Here is a 20,504-nt window from a genome sequence, read left to right on the forward strand (position 1 = left end):
TGAGTTAATTTTACCTTTGTATTAAGTGAAAGAGTTTAATACTCCCCCAGTCGAACTAAATCGGTACAATTTGTTTTTCTCAATAGTGTAAATTTTTCATTTTTTCCACACCCAAGTTTTTCTAGATTTTGTAAACAAAAATACTATACTCGTCTGAAAAGTAGTAGATTATAATACACTCCGTCTTTAACTGTATCAGGCGATATTTAAATTATCTACCAAAACAACACGTTCACCGGCCTCGCTTGTCCTTTGATAGAGCATACCCAGGAGTATTTTGAATCTGTAAAACTTTCCACCGGTGAGGCGGAACAGGTATCATACGCCACCCGTTTTCAAAACACGTGCAGTAGTTCTGGTACTAGCTACGAAAAGTTGCGCAAAAAGCGGTGAAACTTACCTATATAAATGATTTCATGTTTGCCCCGCTACCCATGTCGTTATATTTTTACACTCGTTTTCCGCGTTCGCCACCGATTCGGCTGTCATGGAATCGTGTTCAGTTATAAGATCTTGTAGGTGTTTTATATAGGCTACTGCACAGCGCAGAGTCTCTACTTTAGACAGTTTCTTTTTGTCTGGGAAGTATGGAATATGCTGGCGGAGACATGAAAATCCGTCGTTCACCATTCGAACTCTGTTTCGCTCGCGCTCATTTCTTCTTGCGACGGCGGAGGGTTCCATTTGAAACGCTAGGCTCGCGGTTACACAAGCTTTCTTTTTGGAGCGCTTTCTGCTAAGTTCGCCGTCTGTACACTCACCGGTGGGTCGAGACCTTTTCCTGCCGAGTAGTAAGATGTCCGTTGCTTTTAAATCACGTCGAGTAGACTCCACTGAAAGTTTCAATAACTCGGACACGCTCTCTTCAGAAACCTTGAAATCCTGCTCAGTTTTGATATCCATTTCTCGTCTTAGCGCGGACGTTTTAAAATCTGGTTCAGTTGTCCGTGCAAAGCCAATCCGGTGTCACTAACTAATAACACAACTCAGGGGCTATTTACCAGTTCTCATGTATAATTTATTTCTTTGTTGTGTAAATCCTATCCTTATGCGAATTAGGGGAAAGTGCCGGATACAAACATAGTCTTTTATGTCGTATTAACCGCGTCACAGAATCTCCCCACCAACAAAAGATAATAAGAAACTGAACTAAGTCTGAGTTCTCTTTTTTTAATTCACGAAATATAATGCGAGGCCATCCAACAAATTGCTCATTTTATGACCGACTAAGTGTTAAATGTTTCATTTTGTCATGCCTAAATTAAACATTGATTTAATATTTTTTCCGAAGCGACAAGCTCGTCAATTAAAGAATATTAAAATATGCAATTTTTATCTTCGCGCAGAATCAGAGATCTTTTCTTGATCAAAACGAATTAACATCGGAGAGCTAGCAATGATCCAATGAAAATCCTGCTACTTAACTGTATCTTTCTGATGTGAGAAGAGATACATTCGCAACTTTTGATTTATTAAGAAAAAATAGATTGTTTGCCTTGATATATATCTCTTTAAGAATTATTCAATTATCTCATGCCTTAAAAGACAGCAGGTGTTTTATCGCCATAAGGTTCCTATTCGATCGCACAATAGCAATTTAATGAGCTGTTTATGTAAGCCTTTCAATAGACCAAGCGGCAAGCGTAACTTCTAAGAAATATGGCAAGATACATTAACAACGGTAATAAGGCTGGGTGGAATCTATAATCAATAAGATCGGACGAACGCGCGGCAGGAGATCAATATCTTAATTACTCTGAACATGTCGTATGATTATTCACCAACGAATTGGACGATAAGAACTTCTGTTTCTAATTTATGATTCTATAAGATGCGTGTGTGAATTTATTCGTTAAATACGAGATAGGCCTAGTCTGACTAGCTCGACAATGACTTGTTCCCAGGCCACTTTACTTAATCTGACGGTCAATGTCTTTCGGGTCACGTGTTTTGAAGGAAAAGGGCATTTGGTAGACTGTCTAGACTGGGTAAAGTGCTAAGCTTCCGTTAGACTTGTGAGAAAAACTTGAAAAGTTCAAGCGGTACAATATTCAAATTAAAACGAATATCTCTCCGAAGACCACTGCAACGCTAGCAACAACTTGTTGCCAGGTTGCAGTATTATTTGGACAAATTATTGTTCCCGTTTGACGTGAAGTATATGAAAGAATTCATATTTGAACTGCGGATTGATGAAAACATTTTTATACGTCCAACGTGACAACTTTGACAGTGTTCTGGTTTTACTGTTTCTATACGCTATTAAAAAACCTGTTTGACAACTGGAAAACTGATGTGCATGCAAATACTGTTCACCGCGGACCAAGCCGAGTTTCTTTACAGGTCATGAAAACCCAAACAAAGTAAACAAACAATATTAAAGCCAAAAAATAATATCAACGACAAATCGACAATAACACTGAGTACAGGTACAGTAAACACCCGCATATAAGAACAAATGGATTAAGAACATCAGGCTGAAATTTAGCCAATGAAGCCCCATTTTTATAAGAACAAGATCAGCCTGAAAAATTCAGCATGTTCTTATAAAAAGGAAAAGGTGTCATAATTACCGTATTTATTCGATTAAGCGCCCAACCTCGAATAAGCGCCCACCTCAAATAAGCGCCCACCCTAAAGGTAGGAAAAGTTAATAAGCGCCCAGCCTCGAATAAGCGCCCACCCCCACCACACAAAAAAACTGAAGTGCACAAGAGGAGTATTGATTATTGAAATTGACTAAGTACTACTAAGAAGACTCCCCCCATGACTGAGTTTTGTCAGAAACTTTCAATGAACAGTTAAAATTTTGCTTTGGTACATCTTCACGTTTTGTTATTATTTATTGTTTGGTTACAAAAATAGTCTTACTTTTTGCTGAAAATCGCGAAAATTTAATAAGCGCCCAGCCTCGAATAAGCGCCCACCTCGAATAAGCGCCCACTCTCAAGGTCCAAAAATTTAATAAGCGCCCAGGGCGCTTAATCGAATAAATACGGTACATAAAAAACAAGTGATTTTATTCATCATTACCTATAATGAAGGACAGCCAGTCATCTCATCTATAGGCTCAATGATTGTGATCATTAAAATCAAAGAATATTTATTAAGTTATGTTAATTTTACATCTAGGGGCATTTTTGGGTAGTATTACTAATATAGAAATTTAAGAACATTTTAAGAACACTTTGAGGCCAATTTGTCACTACTAAGCACCCATTAAATAAGAACCCGATCAGCCTGACCTCCGAAATCATGTGTTCTTATACTGTATACCCAAAAAGTACTGTGCATTGCATCACTAACACGCCTGTCATATTGTATTTGAATGAAATTAGAAAGGAGGGGGCGAGGAGTAAGAGGAAGAGAAGGAGTGGGAGTAGGCCGAGGGGGAGGAGGGGGCGGAGGAGGCGGAAGCGGAGGTCCCTAGGAACGACTCCACAGAGACCTGCGTGCTTTTCTCAATACTTGTATTATATTGCTGCTTAGAGACTGGTAACTACGACAAAATTTTCCCGCTTCCACTCGTTTCCATTCCACAAGTTGCTCGGTTCTTGTAACGCCTGCTTGATTTTGCTGTTCACGAGGCACGGCCAATGTGAGTAAAATGTTTTGTTTTGCGTTTCTAATGTAAAGGTGTACATATAACGAGTTAAGTGGTCTTCTGTGTTGAAATAATTCATAAGACAATATTTTTACTTTTCTCTGGATAGCTACTAGATGAACAATAAGTCTTAAACAACGACTCATCGTGGACATTGTTGGTTACTGGTCGTTGGCGCCATTTTGAATAAGCTTACTTGCTAAAGAGCTTAGCACTTTTTCTTGTTAACGTTATTATGGTGTCGCCGTTTTTTATGTAGCAGAGAAAAGATGCCATCTGGAATCCAAGAGGTACCCAGTACATTTTCATTTGAAAGTGTTCAAGATGTGAAAGTTGTCGAGTTTTGTCCATTTAACAGTGCAGCAGGTCTTATTGCTTATGGTGGTGACAACAGAGTAGCACTGGGCATGTGTCTTTTCCAAGAGGAGGCCCCAGACAGCCACCTTCCTGTGTTACAGTTTCAACACATCACAGATTTTCACCATGGAACAAGTGTTCACTCTATCGCTTGGTCTCCAAAAACAAACATCCAACATTTACCTTATTCTTTCCAGTAAGTAGTTTGTTTTATTAAAAAAGCTAAAATAGCTCTGATATAGTCTTTCCTCGCTGATGAAGATCACATGCCACACAGACCCCTTGATCTGGACTCGGACTAAATTGGTCTCACAAAGTCTCACATGAATGGCTCTCTTCCCCTCAAGGGAACAATAGAACAAACAATAGGAATGTTCAAGCCCCTAGTCCCAAAACAATAGCAACTACTTCGCTAGAAGACCAGAAAAATTACAAGCTTACAAGAGCTGCAACACAACTGGACTGAAGAAGTCCACATTGCCAAAGCTTATCCCAATTTCTGTAACTTGCAGAAAATAGTAGTATTGCTACTCCTCTGAAATAACTTTCTGCGGGGGTGGATATTTTCTGGAACAATACACTATGGTATAATAGAATCTTGCTTATGGTTTGAATATTTGTATTTATATATACATTTTTTGCTGGTATATAGGTTTTGTACTGCAGGAGAGGACAGAAAGCTTCGGTATTTTGTATCTGATGGTAGGAATTCGTCATCAGTAACAGTTTTGGAAGGACATTTAAGTTACATCAATGACTGTGTTATTGAACCAGTGTCTGGTCTTGATGTTGCTAGTGTCAGCGGTAAGCAATAATCAAGCAAATTATTTATTTTAATGTTCACTAAAAACTGTTCTTGGCAACATTCTAGGCTACTACATGTAGGTTTTTATAGGAGTTGGTAGGATGGAATAGAGTACCAAAATTTGTTTAAAAAAGGCCGCATGTTTTTCACTTATTCTCTACTTTTAATTGTTTATTATAGGGTCCATGAAACATTGCATGATTTAAACAAGAAATGAAACTAAGTAACTTGCATCGCACCCAATGCTTAATTATGGCAGACCTCTATCAAGTCAAGTGGCCATTTGCTTATTCTCCAAGGGTGGCCTTTTAACAAGGGCTGTTTCACCATGAAGAAAATGATACCAATAATAATGGTTTGATTTTCAGATGATCATACTTGTCGCTTGTGGGATCTTGAGACTGGAACAGAAAAAACTAGCATTCCTCTTGGCTCAGCAGGAGTTAGTGTCAAGTGGAATCCCAGTGAACCAAACAAGGTTTGGAAATATATGAAATGAAAATTTTGGTGCACTACAAATTTAATTTTAATTACAAAATTTCCTTGTCATAGAAAACTTCCATTTTCATTTCCAATTCTTTTTTATTATACGTCAAATCCACGCCTTAAAAATTTATGTGAATCTAACAGTGCTTAAAATAATGACTACTGGGGCCTCAAGAATTGTTTTGGCTGGTTCAAAAAAAAATCTTTTGTGTTTTTTTCCTTCCTGACAAAGTAAGACACCTTGTTCCACTCTGACGACAGCATTATGTATAGAGATCTGTGTTAAGTGTTCAACTGTTTGTTTACCTATACTTGGGAGGATTAGGAGGTAGTATCACTGTTAGTGGCATCCCCTGATGGGTGGCCCTGTGACCTACAGCAGTTTTTCATTCCCAACAGCTGATGGTTGCAGAAAAGAATGGGATCATAAGATTTTATGACCTGGTGAGCCAGCAGCCTATCATGTCACTTAGTGCAGGTCAGGTGCCTCTGATCTCAGCGGACTGGTGTAAAACTAATGCTTTAAAAGTTGGTGCAGTTGCTATGGATGACTGGCTTATTTGGGATATGTCCAAATCAAGGTATGTTGCCGTGTCTCTTTTTGAAAAAAATTGCAAGAAAACCATGACAATGATTTCTGTTACTTTGACCCGAAATTCTAAATCATATCCTAACAAAAAGGTGATTATTGTGCAGCAGTTTTCAGTGATATGCGAACTCTGAAATTTTGAATCAATTCAAATTCAATTCAAAAGAATGCTGCAGCTAGACTGGTCAAGGGTTAACCAAGATTCCGCCATGTCACACCCTTGCTCTATCACCTTCATTGGCTTTCTAAAATGTGCATGTATGTATGTATGCTTATCTGTAAAAAAATGTTAACAAACTTTATATATACAGTTGAATCTTGATAACTCAAACCCTCCATAACTCAAACCTCCTGATAACTCAACCCTTTTTCAATTCCCCTCCAAGTCGTTTTCTTACTACAGTAATTTTACCTTTGATTACTCGAACCCCCGATATCTCGAACCTTTTTTGATTTCAGTTCCCTTGGAGGTTTGAGTTTTCGGGATTTAACTGTAGTTTTGTTGTTTTTTAACCCTGAGGTTGCTGAACTGCTAGTTTATATCTAAGTTTGCCATTATTGAGGAAGCAGGTGGCAATAAGGAAAGTATAAGTTTAGAAAATAATTGTCAACTATTATTGGGAAATTAATTTGTATTCAGCTTGGCTTGGAGATTGATGTAATTATTATAATATAGGGTACTAGTCACGTCCATAATCTGTTCTATTACAGCTTACCTGAAATCACAGACCAGGCTCATTCAAAAGGAGTGTGCAAATTTAGGTAACTCAGTGATATGTTAATGTACATAAATTATTTTTATAGAACACTGGCCAGTGTTTTACTTGTTCTATCACAGAGCTGCCATCATTGTTTTTACAGCATTTATAATTATGCATTTATTTATTTTTAAAATTATTTAACGTTAAACTCCTAAACATTAGACTAATTATATAAGTTAAATTCTTTTTCTGGTCACATCATTTTCATATAACATGATTACAAGTATGTATTAGAAAGTTGAATAAAAGAGTCACTTGTTACATTATAAAAGGGAATTTATTTTGGTTTTTAGTAACATTAGCTTACCGGTATTTTCTTAATATAGATGGTCAAATATTCATGAGAATCTGTTTGCCACAACTGGTCGTCCTGGCAACTATATCAACGTCTACCACATAGAACACCGCAAGGTCAGTTGAATTACGGAAAAACTTTATATTTTGCATCACATCGTAGCTATGTTTGATTAGATTCTACAATCAGCAGTTAGTGCCCAAGTGTTCACTTGTCTTGATCAGTGCATTTCAGCATCGTTTCTCTAAATATTATATTTGGACACAGGGAGGACCATATCTTGTAAATTCAATTTGTAAAAATGTGCTGGTATTTGTATATTGGCCTTATTCTTTGTTTAAAACTTGCAACAATATTTCCTCAGTTAACAGATCTCATGTAGACTACAAGCAGTCTCTCATTTCACTCAGTTGAGCACTTGAGCACACTGTGCGAAGTAATTTGCTCAGGTGCCCACCCACTCGACTCAGCACCTGAGAATAAAGGAGGGAATGCTTGTTATCAAAACCTCAGTGGTTAAATAACATTTTAAAACCTTCTATTTCAGTCATTTGTTTCGCTCCTTTACAACTTTGTTGATAAGTGCGACATTTTAGTTTTCACAGACACGTGACAAATATATTCATGCATAATAACTAGAAAACACCCTTTCGTACAATCTTTTTAAAAGCCATCCAGTCTGTCCTGCAAAATGCTCCCTTTTGTCATTGTTCAGTGTGCCATTACATGTACAATATTATAATGTGATGTCTTGTTTTAATAACATACTTAAGTTGCAAAGAACTTGGCATTCTTTTTTTGTGTGACAGATGCCAGTTTCATGCCAGATGCCAATTGGAGGAGGTCTTTCTTGGCATCCTTCTTTGCCTGTGTGTGCGACAGGTGGCGGAAACAAGGTTCACTTATGGTTCCTGGAAGTGTAACAGTGTGGCTTTTACACCAAGGAGCAGACGATGAAAGGAACGTGTATAGTCATCTCCAAAATCAACCATTTCAATGACATTACCTCTGAATAGCGATGGAAATCATTTGAAAAGTACACCAGATGCTACCAAGGGGAAAAGGTTGTGTTGGCTTTGCCTTATAGGAATTATCAATCCTAAAAAGCAAGTTTTCAATATTTATTAAGAGAAACAAGACAGCCATCCCAGACTTACATTATATTTTTTTGTGTAACAAATATGACATATGTTGCAACTGCTACACAAAAGGACCAGTAGAATTTCAATCTTAAAAGAGCTGCTACACTATGCAACCCTCCAAGTTTATTTTTTTCCTTAGTGGCCATTTGGCCACCAACTACTCAAGTTTGGTCGCCAGTGAAAAATTTTAGTCACCAAATTAAGCTGATGTTTTTAATCTTTACTCCCAATTTTAGTCGCCAGGCTGGCGACCTTGGTTCAAATTTAGTCGCCAGCTCCAAAATTTTAGTCGCCATGGCGACTAAAATGGTCTTAACTTGGAGGGTTGCTATGCTGGGCCCAGTTGTTCAAAGGGTGGATAACGCTATCCACCTTATAAATCACTATCCAGTGGATAACTCTAACACAAAACGTACTTCACTATCCACTGGATAGTGATTTATCCAGGGGTAGAGTTATCCACCCTTTGAACAACTGGGGCCTGATAATTTTGTGTCAGCCAAGATCCATCCCATCTACATACTCAGCAGTGTTTTTCTAATGCCAAAGCAGTTTTGAAAAAGTGATAACAAGCTGAAGAAAAGATAAGTTTATTGTAAAAGCTTTCAAGTTTAATGTACAATTCCAAAGTTATCTGGTTTTAATAACAGCTCCTTTGTCCTTCTGTAGTTCTTTAGTAATCCTTTTAACTGCTTTTGTTGTACATGTAATTCCACAAGATTGTAGAGTGAAATAATATTTTTGACAAGTTTGAGAGAACTACTGTAACTGTACTTGTTTAAAACCTATGCCTAAAGCTAAAGTTCGTCTAAAGCTATGACTGGATTGACACCAATAATAAGTAAGTCCAAGATAAAAGGGGAATCTTATATGTGATCTGTTCTATTAAAGAGCAAAGATGGGCCAATAGGTACTAAGCTATGGTGTAGTGTAGATAAGGCCATAAAGCACCATGGTAGCAATATTATGTACAGATTTATTAAATGTAAAAGAAAAAGAAAAAAAAATACATGGTTTCTGTATGAGAACTGTGGTACATTTATGTCCTGTAAAATAGTTAGGTTCTGTTGTTAGGTCCAAAAGCTTGACACTATATGTTAACAGGCTACTTATAAATTATTACCACTGGCATTACACAAAACTGTGTTCTTCATGTTGGACTTGTCATTCTCAGTTCTCAAAAGAAATACTGCAGCTTTAATACATTTAACATGGAGTTTGCTAATTGCTGGTAAATAAACTGGGCCTTATATCTTTTATCAATATAAATGGTTTTTATTACACTTAGTGGTTTCCACTACAGATGTCAAGGAGTAAACAACAACAACATTAAGGTTATGAAAGGCAATAATATTTTAACAGCACTTTAACTTCAAGAATTAACCAGTGGTGAAGTTCATTTTGGTTAGACAAAACATGAAATGCACTACATCAGTAATTCCATATATTATGTGTATAGAGTTACATCTTTGGAGTTTTAAGTTTAACTTGCAAAGGACGTTGGGCATACATAAAACCATTTAATGCTTGGATGGCAGCTTGAGCTTGTGCCATTGTAGCCATGGTAACAAAGCAAAATCCTTTACACTGTGACTTCTCCCAATCCCACATGACGTTTATTTTCCTTATTTCACCGTATGACGAAAACAGTTCATAAACAGCAGCTTCAGTTGCCTGGGTACCAACATTATAAACAAACAGAGTGACGCCATCACCAGTTCCAGGGGACGTGATCTGGTTGAACCCTGTTGATGGGGGAATTTGGGGCCCTCCCATCATTGGGTTGAATCGGTTAGCGCGGCGATTCATCATGGCTTGTGCCATGGGTCCAACTGCACCTGATGGTTGTAGATTAAAACTGGGTCGCTGAGAGGTAGCAGCTGCTGCAGGTGGTGGCTTTAATTTAGTGGTGTTGTCATCAGCAAAACGCACATACATGATTTCTGCTGCTCCAGAAGGCATTGTGTTATTCAAGGCATTAATCGCAGCTTCAGCTTCTGACTTCATATTGTATAAAACAAACCCAACACCTTTGGAGGTACCTGTTATTTGATCAGTTAGGATCTTGACATTGATTATATTGCCATAGGGGATGAAAAGCACCTTCAGGTCATCAGCTGTCCAGTTTTTTGGGACATTACGGACATACAAGTTGGCTCCCTTGATTTTCTCTCCCCCTTTTCTAGACAATGCAACCTTCAAGAATTTGTTTTCTATTTGATGACCGTTGAGTGTATCAATCGCCAACTGTGCATGCTCAGGGGTAAAATACTCCACAAACCCAAAGCCATAGCTGTACCCTGATGATTTGTGTCGGCAGATCTTGCAGCTTTTGGTAGGGCCGACACTCTGAAACAGTGCTTTGAATTCGGCATCAGTGTAGCTTTGTGGTATGTAGTTGATGATCAAGTTTGTCTTGTTTTCAGATTCGTCACTGATGCTTCCTACAGTTGCCATAGTAGAACAAAATTTAAACAAGGGATACAAATATCTGATAAAGTTGGACTGTAAGATAACTCTTCACAAATGTCAGAGTTATCAATCAACGTGGTGGAAAACAAATTCTGGTACTTTTGGCTTTAAAAACTTTCTGGATAAAAAAAAAAAACAGAATCACAAGTCAGCTCTAGCATAAATGATATCATAAAAAAACAACAATAAAACGACCAGGTATGACGCTTAAACGCCCTGTCTGAAAAATGATTCACAGATGGCCACAGATTTTTCATTCACACCACAAACTGTAAAGTAAAGCTATTAAAATCAAAAACAAGAATTCCCGAGATAACCCCATAGTCATTCATGTTACTAAAGACGGCTTGTTTCCTCGCCGTATACTGTCAAGTATCAGTAGAAAGATTTTCGCTCATGAAGCTACGAAGATCTGTCGCAGTTCATTGATGAAGGCTTTAATATCATGAAACTTGTCAAAGTAATAATTAGCTACTTCGTCCATTAAAAATCATCTAAAAAAGATCCATTACAACCCTTTTTCGATCATCATCATCACTCTTAGTTTTTCATGCTTATACTTCAATACTCACCTTTGTATAAAGTGATTTCCGAAATCAGAAAATCTCAATTTTTATCGGTTTTCACAGCATGATTTTCACGACCTCCATATGCAAATTACCCACACTGCTTTGCAGTTTGCAAAAGCTACTCATCCCGCAGGGTATTGTGGGATGGTAAACAGTCATGGCCGTTTGGAAGTTGAAGTGGAAGCTCTACAGAGCAGATTCCTACAAGTTATTCTGCTGAACGGAGGAAGGTTAGAGGCTTTGCAAACTCTCTACAATGGGTTCCACAATATCAACAGTAGGAGGGAAAAGGAAACACTCTGAATGTGAGGATGAAGAAGGAGGCCAAAGTGAAGACGACGATGGCGTCGTAGATGTTGTAAAGAGGTTATAGCTTTGAAAACTAGCAACGTATCAGTCAATCTACAAACTATATTTTCTCCTTAGTATTTATTACTATCCGAAAATCTTCATAAGTTTAAGAAAAAAATTCTTTAAGGCTTGGAAACATTTCCAACTCAGTGCATAAAATAGCTAGTAAGGAAAAGTTTGGCGAAGGGGTTTCCATTCCCAGTTTTCAGTGAAGGTACAATATTAAATACACTCCGGCAGAATTAACGAGTAACTAATTCTTCAAACTACGAACAACAGATCTTCATTTTATTTAATTGTGCAGCTGCAGTGGGGGGCAACAGGTGTGTCTGTCTGGGTAATGTTTATACAGAAGTATTCAGTTAATGTATGAAAGTTAATTTTTTATTGGAACTTCCTTTTTTATTGAATTTGCTACCACTGTTTACAATACTTACAACTGATTAACACTTCCGGGGGTACCTCACTCTCTCTCCCTGTTTTTACTTTTTTTTATTTTTTAATTATTATTATTTTTTTATCAGCCCATCCCAATAAAATGTTTCGTTTCCCATCCCCCGTGTTTTGTGATGGTGAGCCGGTCGGTCAAGCAAAAAAAAAAAAATGTACACTTTAAGGGATCTGGGTTAATTTAAGAAGCCAGGAGATGCAGAACCAAAAGATTTTGTTTCAGCTGATCTCGCTGGCACGAAACAGCCTTTGAAAAACTTAGTATCGATGTTAAATAATGTTAAGAACATCACATCATACCAATTGTCGTTAATAAAACAAGATCGTGTGCTTGTAACTTCAACTACTTGCCTCTTTGACTAGTGAATCTGGAATTGTTTTTTTTTTTACATTTCGAAAAAAAAAATGGGTCGGTCGGGTGATGGGAAACAACACATTTTATTGGGATGGCCTCAGCATCAGAAATGTGAGTTTGTTTATTTGCTGTTTTGTAGGAAAAAGTTGAAGGGCACTTGTGACTATATTTACCAGACACTCTTTCTTGATGGAGAAGGAAGTGATGTAACAATAGAGGCTCTTGGTAAGTAATCATATCTCAGTCTCGATAATACAAATTACAGAAATACACTCATGGAAGCAGCACTGCTAATGGTCCTGAAGGGTGGTGGACTTCAAATGGTCAGGTAGATTACATGCAGACGTCTCCTATTTCTTTCCTGTGACGTCTGCATGCAGGCTAGTTGTCAGGCATCCAAGATTCAAATACACTTAATTCTGATCAGTAGGCCTGAATTAGTTACTGTAAAGATAACTTACCTCATACAAGTCGTGTACTTAGCCAAGTTGACAATGAATGACCCTTTCATGTGAGGGAAATCAAGGATCAGTGAAGATTTACATATTTCATGCTATGTTACATTTTACCTTCCCCCAGGATTGAATTCATGCTTCTCCTTTCTTCACAGGAAAGGAATGGAAGCTTCACAGAATTTACATGTGCCAGGTAGAAGTGTAATCAATAAGACATATTAATTTCCTCATCCTCGGAGACCCAGGGGCAGTTTGTGGGGGCGGGGGAAAGTCTATACGGGCGAAGAAAAAAAAAATCGGCGAAGAAAAGTCAAGAACGAAAAAAATAGCCCCTGGGGACAACCTCTTACCGGACCAGTTCCAAAAGGACGCCGTCGTTCTGGCTTCTGATTGGTGCCAGAAAACATTTGTTTTTTTCTGCCCAATCAGAGAGCAGCAAGACCAGGATTAACTGATGTCGATATAACTTGGACGAACAGTTTCTGGTTTCTTTCTCCTGCTTCCTCGCATCACTTGCTGTGACTGAAACTTTGCCAATGCAGAGTATTTTTTTATCGCACGGGCCAGGCAGGTATGTCAAGCAACGAACAGCTTCGTGTACGAGTGCACCAATGCTATCGAGCGCCATGTGAGTACTTGTTCACAATGAGTAATATTCATTTGGAAGAAAATTGCCATGACGGTCGAGTCTATTCTTTTGTTTTTGTTAATAAAAAGAGAAAGAGAAACCTTGTGGTCGAGTTTCTGTAATTATTTAAATTTGTCAAATCTTATTTCACCCCTTCAGGTTCCTCAGTATGTATATAGAGGTACATACATGTACTATCTTAGAGAGTATGGTGCATATTTACATAGTGAAGTTTTGCCTGTAAGAGCCTAGAAGATTAACAACCCACAGCCTGAAATTTACCATTTAGACACCCATTTTAATAAGAACCAATTCCATCTAAAATTTGGAAAATATTCTTATTTGGTAGGCAAGTATTATTTTCATTATTCCCATTGGAAATACTACCTCTTTGTGGTTCACTGCACCAAAGTAGCTCACAAATATCTACCACTAGTCACCTCAACTTTGGGGATAACTCCTATTACTTATATTTGGCTATCAACCTGTGTTCGCATGTAGAAAAAGTGCAATTGTACAAATAACTACTTTACTTCCTTACCTCAAATGCTGCATTCAAAGTGTAAATATGGCAGCCCTGTTTTATACTTTACAAAAATGCTTTGTTGCATGCCCCTGTAACTTGTATACCTTATCTTTCAAATATGAATATTGTCAATTACCCCAGTAAAAGCATCATGCTTGATGAATGAATTACCAGTAAATTTGTATGGCCTGATAGACAACAAGGAGTTGAATCCAAAGGACTGTGTCAAGCACAGATCAGTCACTCTTGCTTGGAATTGGACAAGGAATGTAGTAAAATTGTTTGGAAAAAGTCTTTATTAAAATGCATTTCCTTGGAAGATCTCAAAAAAATTAAATCGTCAAAGCTGATGAAAGAATGGGAATGCAATGCCATCACATTGCATTCTAAGAGGTAAATGTAGACTCTAGTACTGTTACTTGTTCCACCTAGTACTATGTTTATCTGTTTGGCTTTGAGGTTGTGTGTTATTGTTTTGAAGTGACAATACTGTTTCAAAACAAAAAATGGCTGCAAAGCCAAATGGGTGACCTTTTTAAGGCAAGAAATTACACAAACGCCTGCTGTTCTACACCTTGTTGGTCTTTCTCCTTTTCTTGTTTGAACACAAAAAAGGTTTGTTTTAAGATCTTTACGTTTTGTTTACATGTTTTATGATTGCAGTTGCTAAAAACATCACATCCTGGCAGTAAACAGGATATTTCTCATAGGGAAATACAGTGTAGGATTAACTTCCACAAGCCTTACAAGTAGATCAAAAGCAGAGCATCTGGAATTTACTTACTGGGATGTCATAGGTTCATTGCATGTTGGGAGATTTGAAATTACAAGTTTGCTGTGTCACTGACTGAAAAATCACCATGATCATTGAATTGCCAGGCATTTTTCTATTACTGTGCAGCACAGCTTGAGTTAAAAATATGACAGTGGCACCTGATCCTGGTATGAACAACATATGTAAATACATCAGTGATCATTTTCAGTAACACCTGAACTCTGAAGTTCAAAACCCAAAGATTGCTTTTTTGCTGCCGTCAATCATAATAATGGCAATAACCCACAAACCTTAAAAAACAAAAACAAGCCAACAGATTTGACCTGGTTTAAATGTCTCCCGTGACTGGTCCGCTTAGATGATTGACAGTAGCAAAAACTATAAACCGGTTTAGCGGTTGATTGAGCTGAGTTCATGTTACTGAAAAGCACAATAGATATACAGTATCTCAATCTGTATTATCAAAATGAAGACGTCATTGTTTTTCAAAGGCATTTTAAAAACCACTTGTCAATCAATCAATTTACTTCATCCCATTTATCATCACACATACACTGTCGACTGAGCTAGACTGGGCAGAGGCACACAGGCTATTAATTGTTTTTAGTTATACAGTTAAAAAAACTACATCTCAAAAAACAGCCAGGCCCATTGATGAGGAGTCTATTAAAACGACCGACATTGGTATATACAGTGGCTTGGAAGAATTCTGCGACTCAATATCATTAATTATAATAATATTGATTTTAATTGTGCAATTTTCATAAATAATAATCATTTGCACTTTACAAAATTAAAATGACATATTTCACGAATAAAAATCAGTGAAAACATCAGATTAGAATTAAAAACAAAGATTTAATAAACAAGTTAAGCTTATAAATAAGTGCATTTACATTTGCACGTTTATGTCAGGGAAAAAAACAAATATTACATCATGAAATTCACTGTTCTCAAAGAAAGCTGAAGAAAGTTGTGCTCCTCTCGTACACGAAGCTGTTCGTTGCTTGACATACCTGCCTGGCCCGTGCGATAAAAAAAATACTCTGCATTGGCACAGTTTCAGTCACAGCAAGTGATGCGAGGAAGCAGGAAAAAGAAACCAGAAACTGTTTGTCCAAGTTATATCGACATCAGTTAATCGGTGTGTGTACGATACCTACGAAGATCCAGCGTATTTCGCGTACGTTTCTTGCAGATATGCCGAACGATTTCCCCTACATCTGTGACTGCAACTTTTCTCTTCCAACTGTAGCTTCAACGAACAGAAAACATGGCGACCAACTAGGCTTCGTGTATCTATCCGTGTAAGAACACACGAAACGACTCTTGGTCTTGCTGCTCTCTGATTGGCAGAAAAAAACAAAGGTTTTCTGGCACCAATCAGAAGCCAGAACGACTGCATCCTTTTGGAACTGGTCCGGTAAGAGGTTGTCCCCAGGGGCTATTTTTTCGTTCTTGACTTTTCTTCGCCCATTTTTTTTTTCGCCCGTATAGACTTTCCCCCGCTCCCACAAACTGCTCTTGTTTCCAGTCTGACATAACATTATTATTTGATATTTCCAGTCTGAATACTTTCAAAGCATGTTCAATGGATCCTGGAAAGAGTCTAAAGAAGAGCATATAACCTTGGAGATCCCAGATGAGAATATCGACATTGAAGGTAAAAAAAATTCAATAACAAAGTAAAACTACAAAATGCCCACTTTGATGCTATTTCCTGTGTCATCCATCATATGACAGTCCTTCCAGTGTTTCTTTAAGTAATTCAAAACAATCAATTTACATGTCACTGTGCCCTTTCATCTCTCTCTTGGCAGCATTGAATACAGCATTTGGTTCGTTGTACTGTGATGAAGTGATGATCACTCCAGCTACAGTAGTACCCCTCTTAGCTGCTGCACACTTGCTTCAATTGGTGAGCCTGGTTTAGAATAAAGTGGCTTCAAATGAATCATTGGTTGGCACTTCGGCCCACAGTGCTCAAAACGAGGCTTAACAGCTAAGAAGCTTGCTATAAAATTTGGCCAGCTTCATAGGATCCCAATGTGTGAAAGGGGCTACTGAGCACTACATTAGTCATGTACATGCATTGTGTGCCCATGATGCTAGCCAATAATCTACATTTAATGTTGTGAGCCCACTTGATTTCTATAAAACAGATAAAGCTAAGAGGGTAAAAAACCCCTTTCTTTTACAAAATGTAGTAACTGTAAGTTATTTGTACACTTAATTTAATACAACTCTCTATAAAAGTCTGCTCTTGAACCAAATTGGCCCAAACTCCCAGAGCTTGTCCTGGTTTGTGTAGTTGCATAGGAGTATTGCTACTTCCCCTGGATGTGATGCTACATTGTAGTTCATAGCAGTTTTACTCAAGAAGCTAGAGTCGCCCTCGGCTATGGCCTTGGGCAACTCTTAGGCTTCTTTCATGCTTAGCAACCTGCCACGTGCATCTGTAACTCAATAGTGCATACTGTGATGTTTACCATTTGTTAACAACAGTTTGGCATTGTCATCAGTATGGAAGTTATTTGTTGAAATCATAGAAGTCTTGCTTACTTAGTTTTATGATTTCTTTGGTCTAAAATCTTGGCTAAAAAGCCTGCATTGGCAAGGCACCTTACTTTGTCTCTGATTGTCCATCTGGGTGATGCACTGCATCATGGATTCCAGCCAGGGGTAGTGACAAACTTTTCAATCTGTTGTCTTTGTAGGAAGGCTTGTGTCAACAGTGTACTGAAGCAATGATGGAGACAATAAACAAAACAACAGTTTGTACGTATCATGCTGCAGCCACACAATACTGTGAGGATCAGTTGGAAACCAAGTGTGTAGAGTGGCTTGAAAGGAGACTCACTTCTGAGACATCTGTATCACTTCTGAAAGACATCAGGTAGATACGAACTACACATTCACTTAGGGACACTTAGAAACTTTTCAAGCCCTCAGATAATAATAATAATAAACCTTTATTTAACCACGATCTGTTTTAAAGCAAATACATGCTTGAGGGGTCGTGTGTACGTATGACTAACTACCTACCTAAGAGAAAGACCAGTTCGAACTTATTTCCCTTTGTTTCAAATTATGACACTACATTGAATAAAAATAAGACAACAGAGAAAAGACCAAAAAATTCAAACCAAAAAACAAATTTGCTCCACACAGTACATAAAATTCCTAAGCTATTTTTAACACTTACTCAATCCTCAACCCCCTTCCCCTCCCAAACGCTCTTACCAAGGGCTTGTACAAAATGCCAGTGCTTAAAGAATAATCAGTAACAATGTAATATTTGGAAAATTAAAATCATATACTGTTCTTGAGGTGTTTAAAGATTTAAGCACTGCAGAGTACAATTTTTTTTCTTTTCCTTGCAGCATTGAGCTGATGAGACAAGTGGTGAGTTCTCAGGGATTATTTGTGATGCAGATTGAAGTGGACGTATATAACTTGCTGAAGATGTGGATGTTTGTACAACTTCACCCTGACTGCACAGGAAGCTGGAAAGATGTACGAGAACAAACCAACACGTACTTTTCTTCACGAGCATCTGATTTGAAGTGTTTTCTAGAGACTGATGAAGGCAAGGTATTTGTTCCTGCCTTCAGGTCAATAAGACTTCACCATGTGGTAAATGACCTGCGTTCTATTCAGCTCCTAGATGCGGACAGAATTATTCCTCAAGGTATATTCAGTTCTCTTTATGTTGGCATTAAAATTTATAATTAAAAAATGTGTATTTTTACGTGGTTACAGAAAGTGTATGAAAAGTTCCTACAACCTGCTGGAGAGTGGAGAATGCTAATTACCAAAACCAGAAACCCATAAGGGTTGAAACGTTTAACGCGCGCGCACAGCGTTTGAATATTCATTTTGCCAAGTACCATATTTGGCAACACGAACAATTTGTACGCGAATGTTTTATACACGTAATGACACACGCATCATAATTTTTGGTTTTGCGGTAAGTTGCTTCAATTTCGACCTAAACGCCGTAAATTTCTTACAGAAACTAAAGAAATTCATTAAGTGTAACGAAGCGAAGTTTTCCAGACTACCTCATGAAGATGAAAAAGGAGAATTTAACCAAATTTAACTTTATTTAACCAAGCTTGTTCAAAAACAAGATTACGCCATCGAGCGCGAGCTAGCGCGCGCTGTGAATTTAATCCAAGTATGGTACTTAGTGATTTCGTGCTTTTCCAAATATGGTACTTAGTGTAAACGAATGTGCAAACGCTTTGTACAATGCGAATCATAGGGAGTTACACGTTTCAACCCTTATGGGTTTCTGCCAAAACTTATGGGGATGTATGTATGGGATTGGTGATGGCCAAGTTTGAAATCTTGTCAGCTTTAAAGAAGCCTTTAGCTAGCCCCTTCCTTCCAAATCTGGAATAAGTGTTAAGAAATGTTCACTTGTGTGTCTTTCAGTTACAAATTTTATTTTTGTTGAGGCCTGATCAAAGGTTCTAGAATGGTTTATCAGTATTTGTTTTTACAGATTGGCTGCATCCAGTGTATAAGACGCAGTGGGCTTCCATGTTAGCGATGTCCCAAAATCGGGACCTTGGCCCGTCAGCCGCCAAATTCGGTAGTGATGCAATTAGGTGTGGCCGGATGTTAGAGAGGAGCTCACCGGTAAGTTAGTTAGATCACATTTGTGACTGTTACAAGTTCACATGTCTTTTTGCATTTTGTGACCTAACTTTATAACGTTGCCAGTAAAGAGGGTCTGGATGGGATGCTGGAATCTCAGCTATTAGTTACAATTTCAGCACATTTCTTAGGTATCAGTAAATTTTGCAGATCTTAGATCTCAGCCATCAGTGAAAAAACTCTTCCAGACCCTCGTAAAGTGAATTTTAGCAACCGTTTCTTCCTCCGTCTAAAAAGGGTTACAATCATAGTCCACCAAAAGGATTTGGCAGTGACAGTGAAATGTTTCCATTTCTGCGTTTACAGTATTGCTGGCGTTGGACAGGGTTCTCTTATGGTATCGACGTCATTATGACGTACAGCCCCAAGTCAAAGCAACTGTCACTCAGACGAAACACGTACACACATCCGGTCAGCGGCACGGTTTGTCTTCATCAACAGAGGAACCTTGTAGTTCAAGTATCTGCAGCAGCATTCGATGTAAAGGGTTGTACAAGTTATTACAAGTGTTCTGGACTTTTAGATATGACTTTAGATCCGGATGAAGAAAAGGTTGTGTTGCAACTCGATCGCTCAGTGGTTTTCCCCCTGAGCGTCAGTGTACATATGGCGCTGGTATCCGCTGTAGATGACAGTAGCTGAAAAACTGTGATTACTAACGGAGAGAAAATTTGTTTAAATTGATCTACTTGCGCTGTAACGTTTGGACGAGTCAAAAAAGACAAGATATAAACAAGTAGAATTTATTTTTTCCTATTTTTTGTAAATATTTCTATATGTACCAGAGTGCTTAGTTTAGTTTGGAAGGCTACAACAGTCGTCAACATTATTGGTATTAAATGTAAATAAAATATCGGTTTCTACAAACCAGGAAATTGTTGTTAACGAAAACAAATGAAAGTAATTATTGAAATACCTGTATGCATTTTTTCTCGAGTGTGAAACTCAAAGAGATGTAAAGATGAGTAAAAAATGATATAAATTTTTTCTTATAAGGCGAATCCGACAACCGATTCTACTTAAATTTCAGCAAGAGAATTGTTATATTTTCGCTTTGCGTGCAAAAGTAAATGATATCTGCAATACTCATAATTTATTTATAAAAAATAAATATGTTTTCCTTGTTTATAAAGTTTGATTCAGCAGCCGTGCCAAGCTACTGCTTTCATTTTCAAGCTCTCTGATGAATGGATGAAATGAAATGAAGTGAATGAAAACC

The 20,504-nt window shown here is 37.8% G+C and overlaps 2 protein-coding genes and 1 pseudogene across 4 annotated transcripts; 2 read left to right on the forward strand and 1 right to left on the reverse strand.

Annotated features, from left to right (window-relative positions):
* The first annotated feature begins 3,488 nt into the window (after nt 1-3,488).
* LOC144643766 (nucleoporin Nup37-like) lies at nt 3,489-9,067 on the forward strand. Its single transcript, XM_078503109.1, has 8 exons — nt 3,489-3,598; nt 3,864-4,157; nt 4,614-4,765; nt 5,135-5,244; nt 5,652-5,833; nt 6,553-6,603; nt 6,929-7,013; nt 7,707-9,067. The coding sequence occupies exons 2-8, from the start codon at nt 3,874-3,876 to the stop codon at nt 7,818-7,820; spliced, it is 978 nt and encodes a 325-aa protein (XP_078359235.1). The 5' UTR covers nt 3,489-3,598; nt 3,864-3,873; the 3' UTR covers nt 7,821-9,067.
* On the reverse strand, nt 8,614-11,158 carry LOC144643765 (ELAV-like protein 2 pseudogene; annotated as a pseudogene). The gene is made up of 2 exons (XR_013568972.1): nt 11,084-11,158; nt 8,614-10,629 (listed from the first exon to the last, which is right to left on the reverse strand). The product of XR_013568972.1 is annotated as an ELAV-like protein 2 pseudogene (transcript).
* Nucleotides 11,159-11,208: 50 nt separating this feature from the next.
* Nucleotides 11,209-20,417, forward strand: LOC144643764 (germ cell-less protein-like 1). 2 transcript variants are annotated; one of them, XM_078503108.1, is made up of 9 exons: nt 11,209-11,446; nt 12,376-12,461; nt 12,847-12,884; nt 16,187-16,283; nt 16,441-16,538; nt 17,338-17,516; nt 18,004-18,311; nt 19,131-19,267; nt 19,592-20,417. In XM_078503108.1, exons 1-9 carry the CDS (start codon nt 11,337-11,339, stop codon nt 19,925-19,927), a joined length of 1,389 nt encoding a protein of 462 aa, XP_078359234.1. In that variant the 5' UTR covers nt 11,209-11,336; the 3' UTR covers nt 19,928-20,417. The 2 variants fall into 2 exon arrangements, with proteins under 2 accessions (XP_078359234.1, XP_078359233.1); XM_078503107.1 differs by having other exon boundaries at nt 11,210-11,310.
* Nucleotides 20,418-20,504: the final 87 nt, after the last annotated feature.

The sequence above is a fragment of the Oculina patagonica genome, chromosome 2 (genome assembly GCF_052425735.1).
Source record: "Oculina patagonica isolate OP01 chromosome 2, crgOcupat, whole genome shotgun sequence".
Taxonomy (NCBI): domain Eukaryota; kingdom Metazoa; phylum Cnidaria; class Anthozoa; order Scleractinia; family Oculinidae; genus Oculina; species Oculina patagonica.

What these genes read in the sequence shown, in the direction of transcription:
- LOC144643766 (XM_078503109.1), top strand. Translation starts at nt 3,874, where the DNA reads ATGCCATCTGGAATCCAAGAGGTACCCAGTACATTTTCATTTGAAAGT. An exon ending in TGATGTTGCTAGTGTCAGCG is followed by an intron (nt 4,766 to 5,134) that starts GTAAGCAATAAT and finishes TTTGATTTTCAG; the next exon opens with ATGATCATACTTGTCGCTTG. An exon ending in ATCCCAGTGAACCAAACAAG is followed by an intron (nt 5,245 to 5,651) that starts GTTTGGAAATAT and finishes CATTCCCAACAG; the next exon opens with CTGATGGTTGCAGAAAAGAA.
- LOC144643764 (XM_078503108.1), top strand. Translation starts at nt 11,337, where the DNA reads ATGGGTTCCACAATATCAACAGTAGGAGGGAAAAGGAAACACTCTGAA. An exon ending in TGAGAATATCGACATTGAAG is followed by an intron (nt 16,284 to 16,440) that starts GTAAAAAAAATT and finishes CTCTCTTGGCAG; the next exon opens with CATTGAATACAGCATTTGGT. An exon ending in CTGCACACTTGCTTCAATTG is followed by an intron (nt 16,539 to 17,337) that starts GTGAGCCTGGTT and finishes TTGTCTTTGTAG; the next exon opens with GAAGGCTTGTGTCAACAGTG.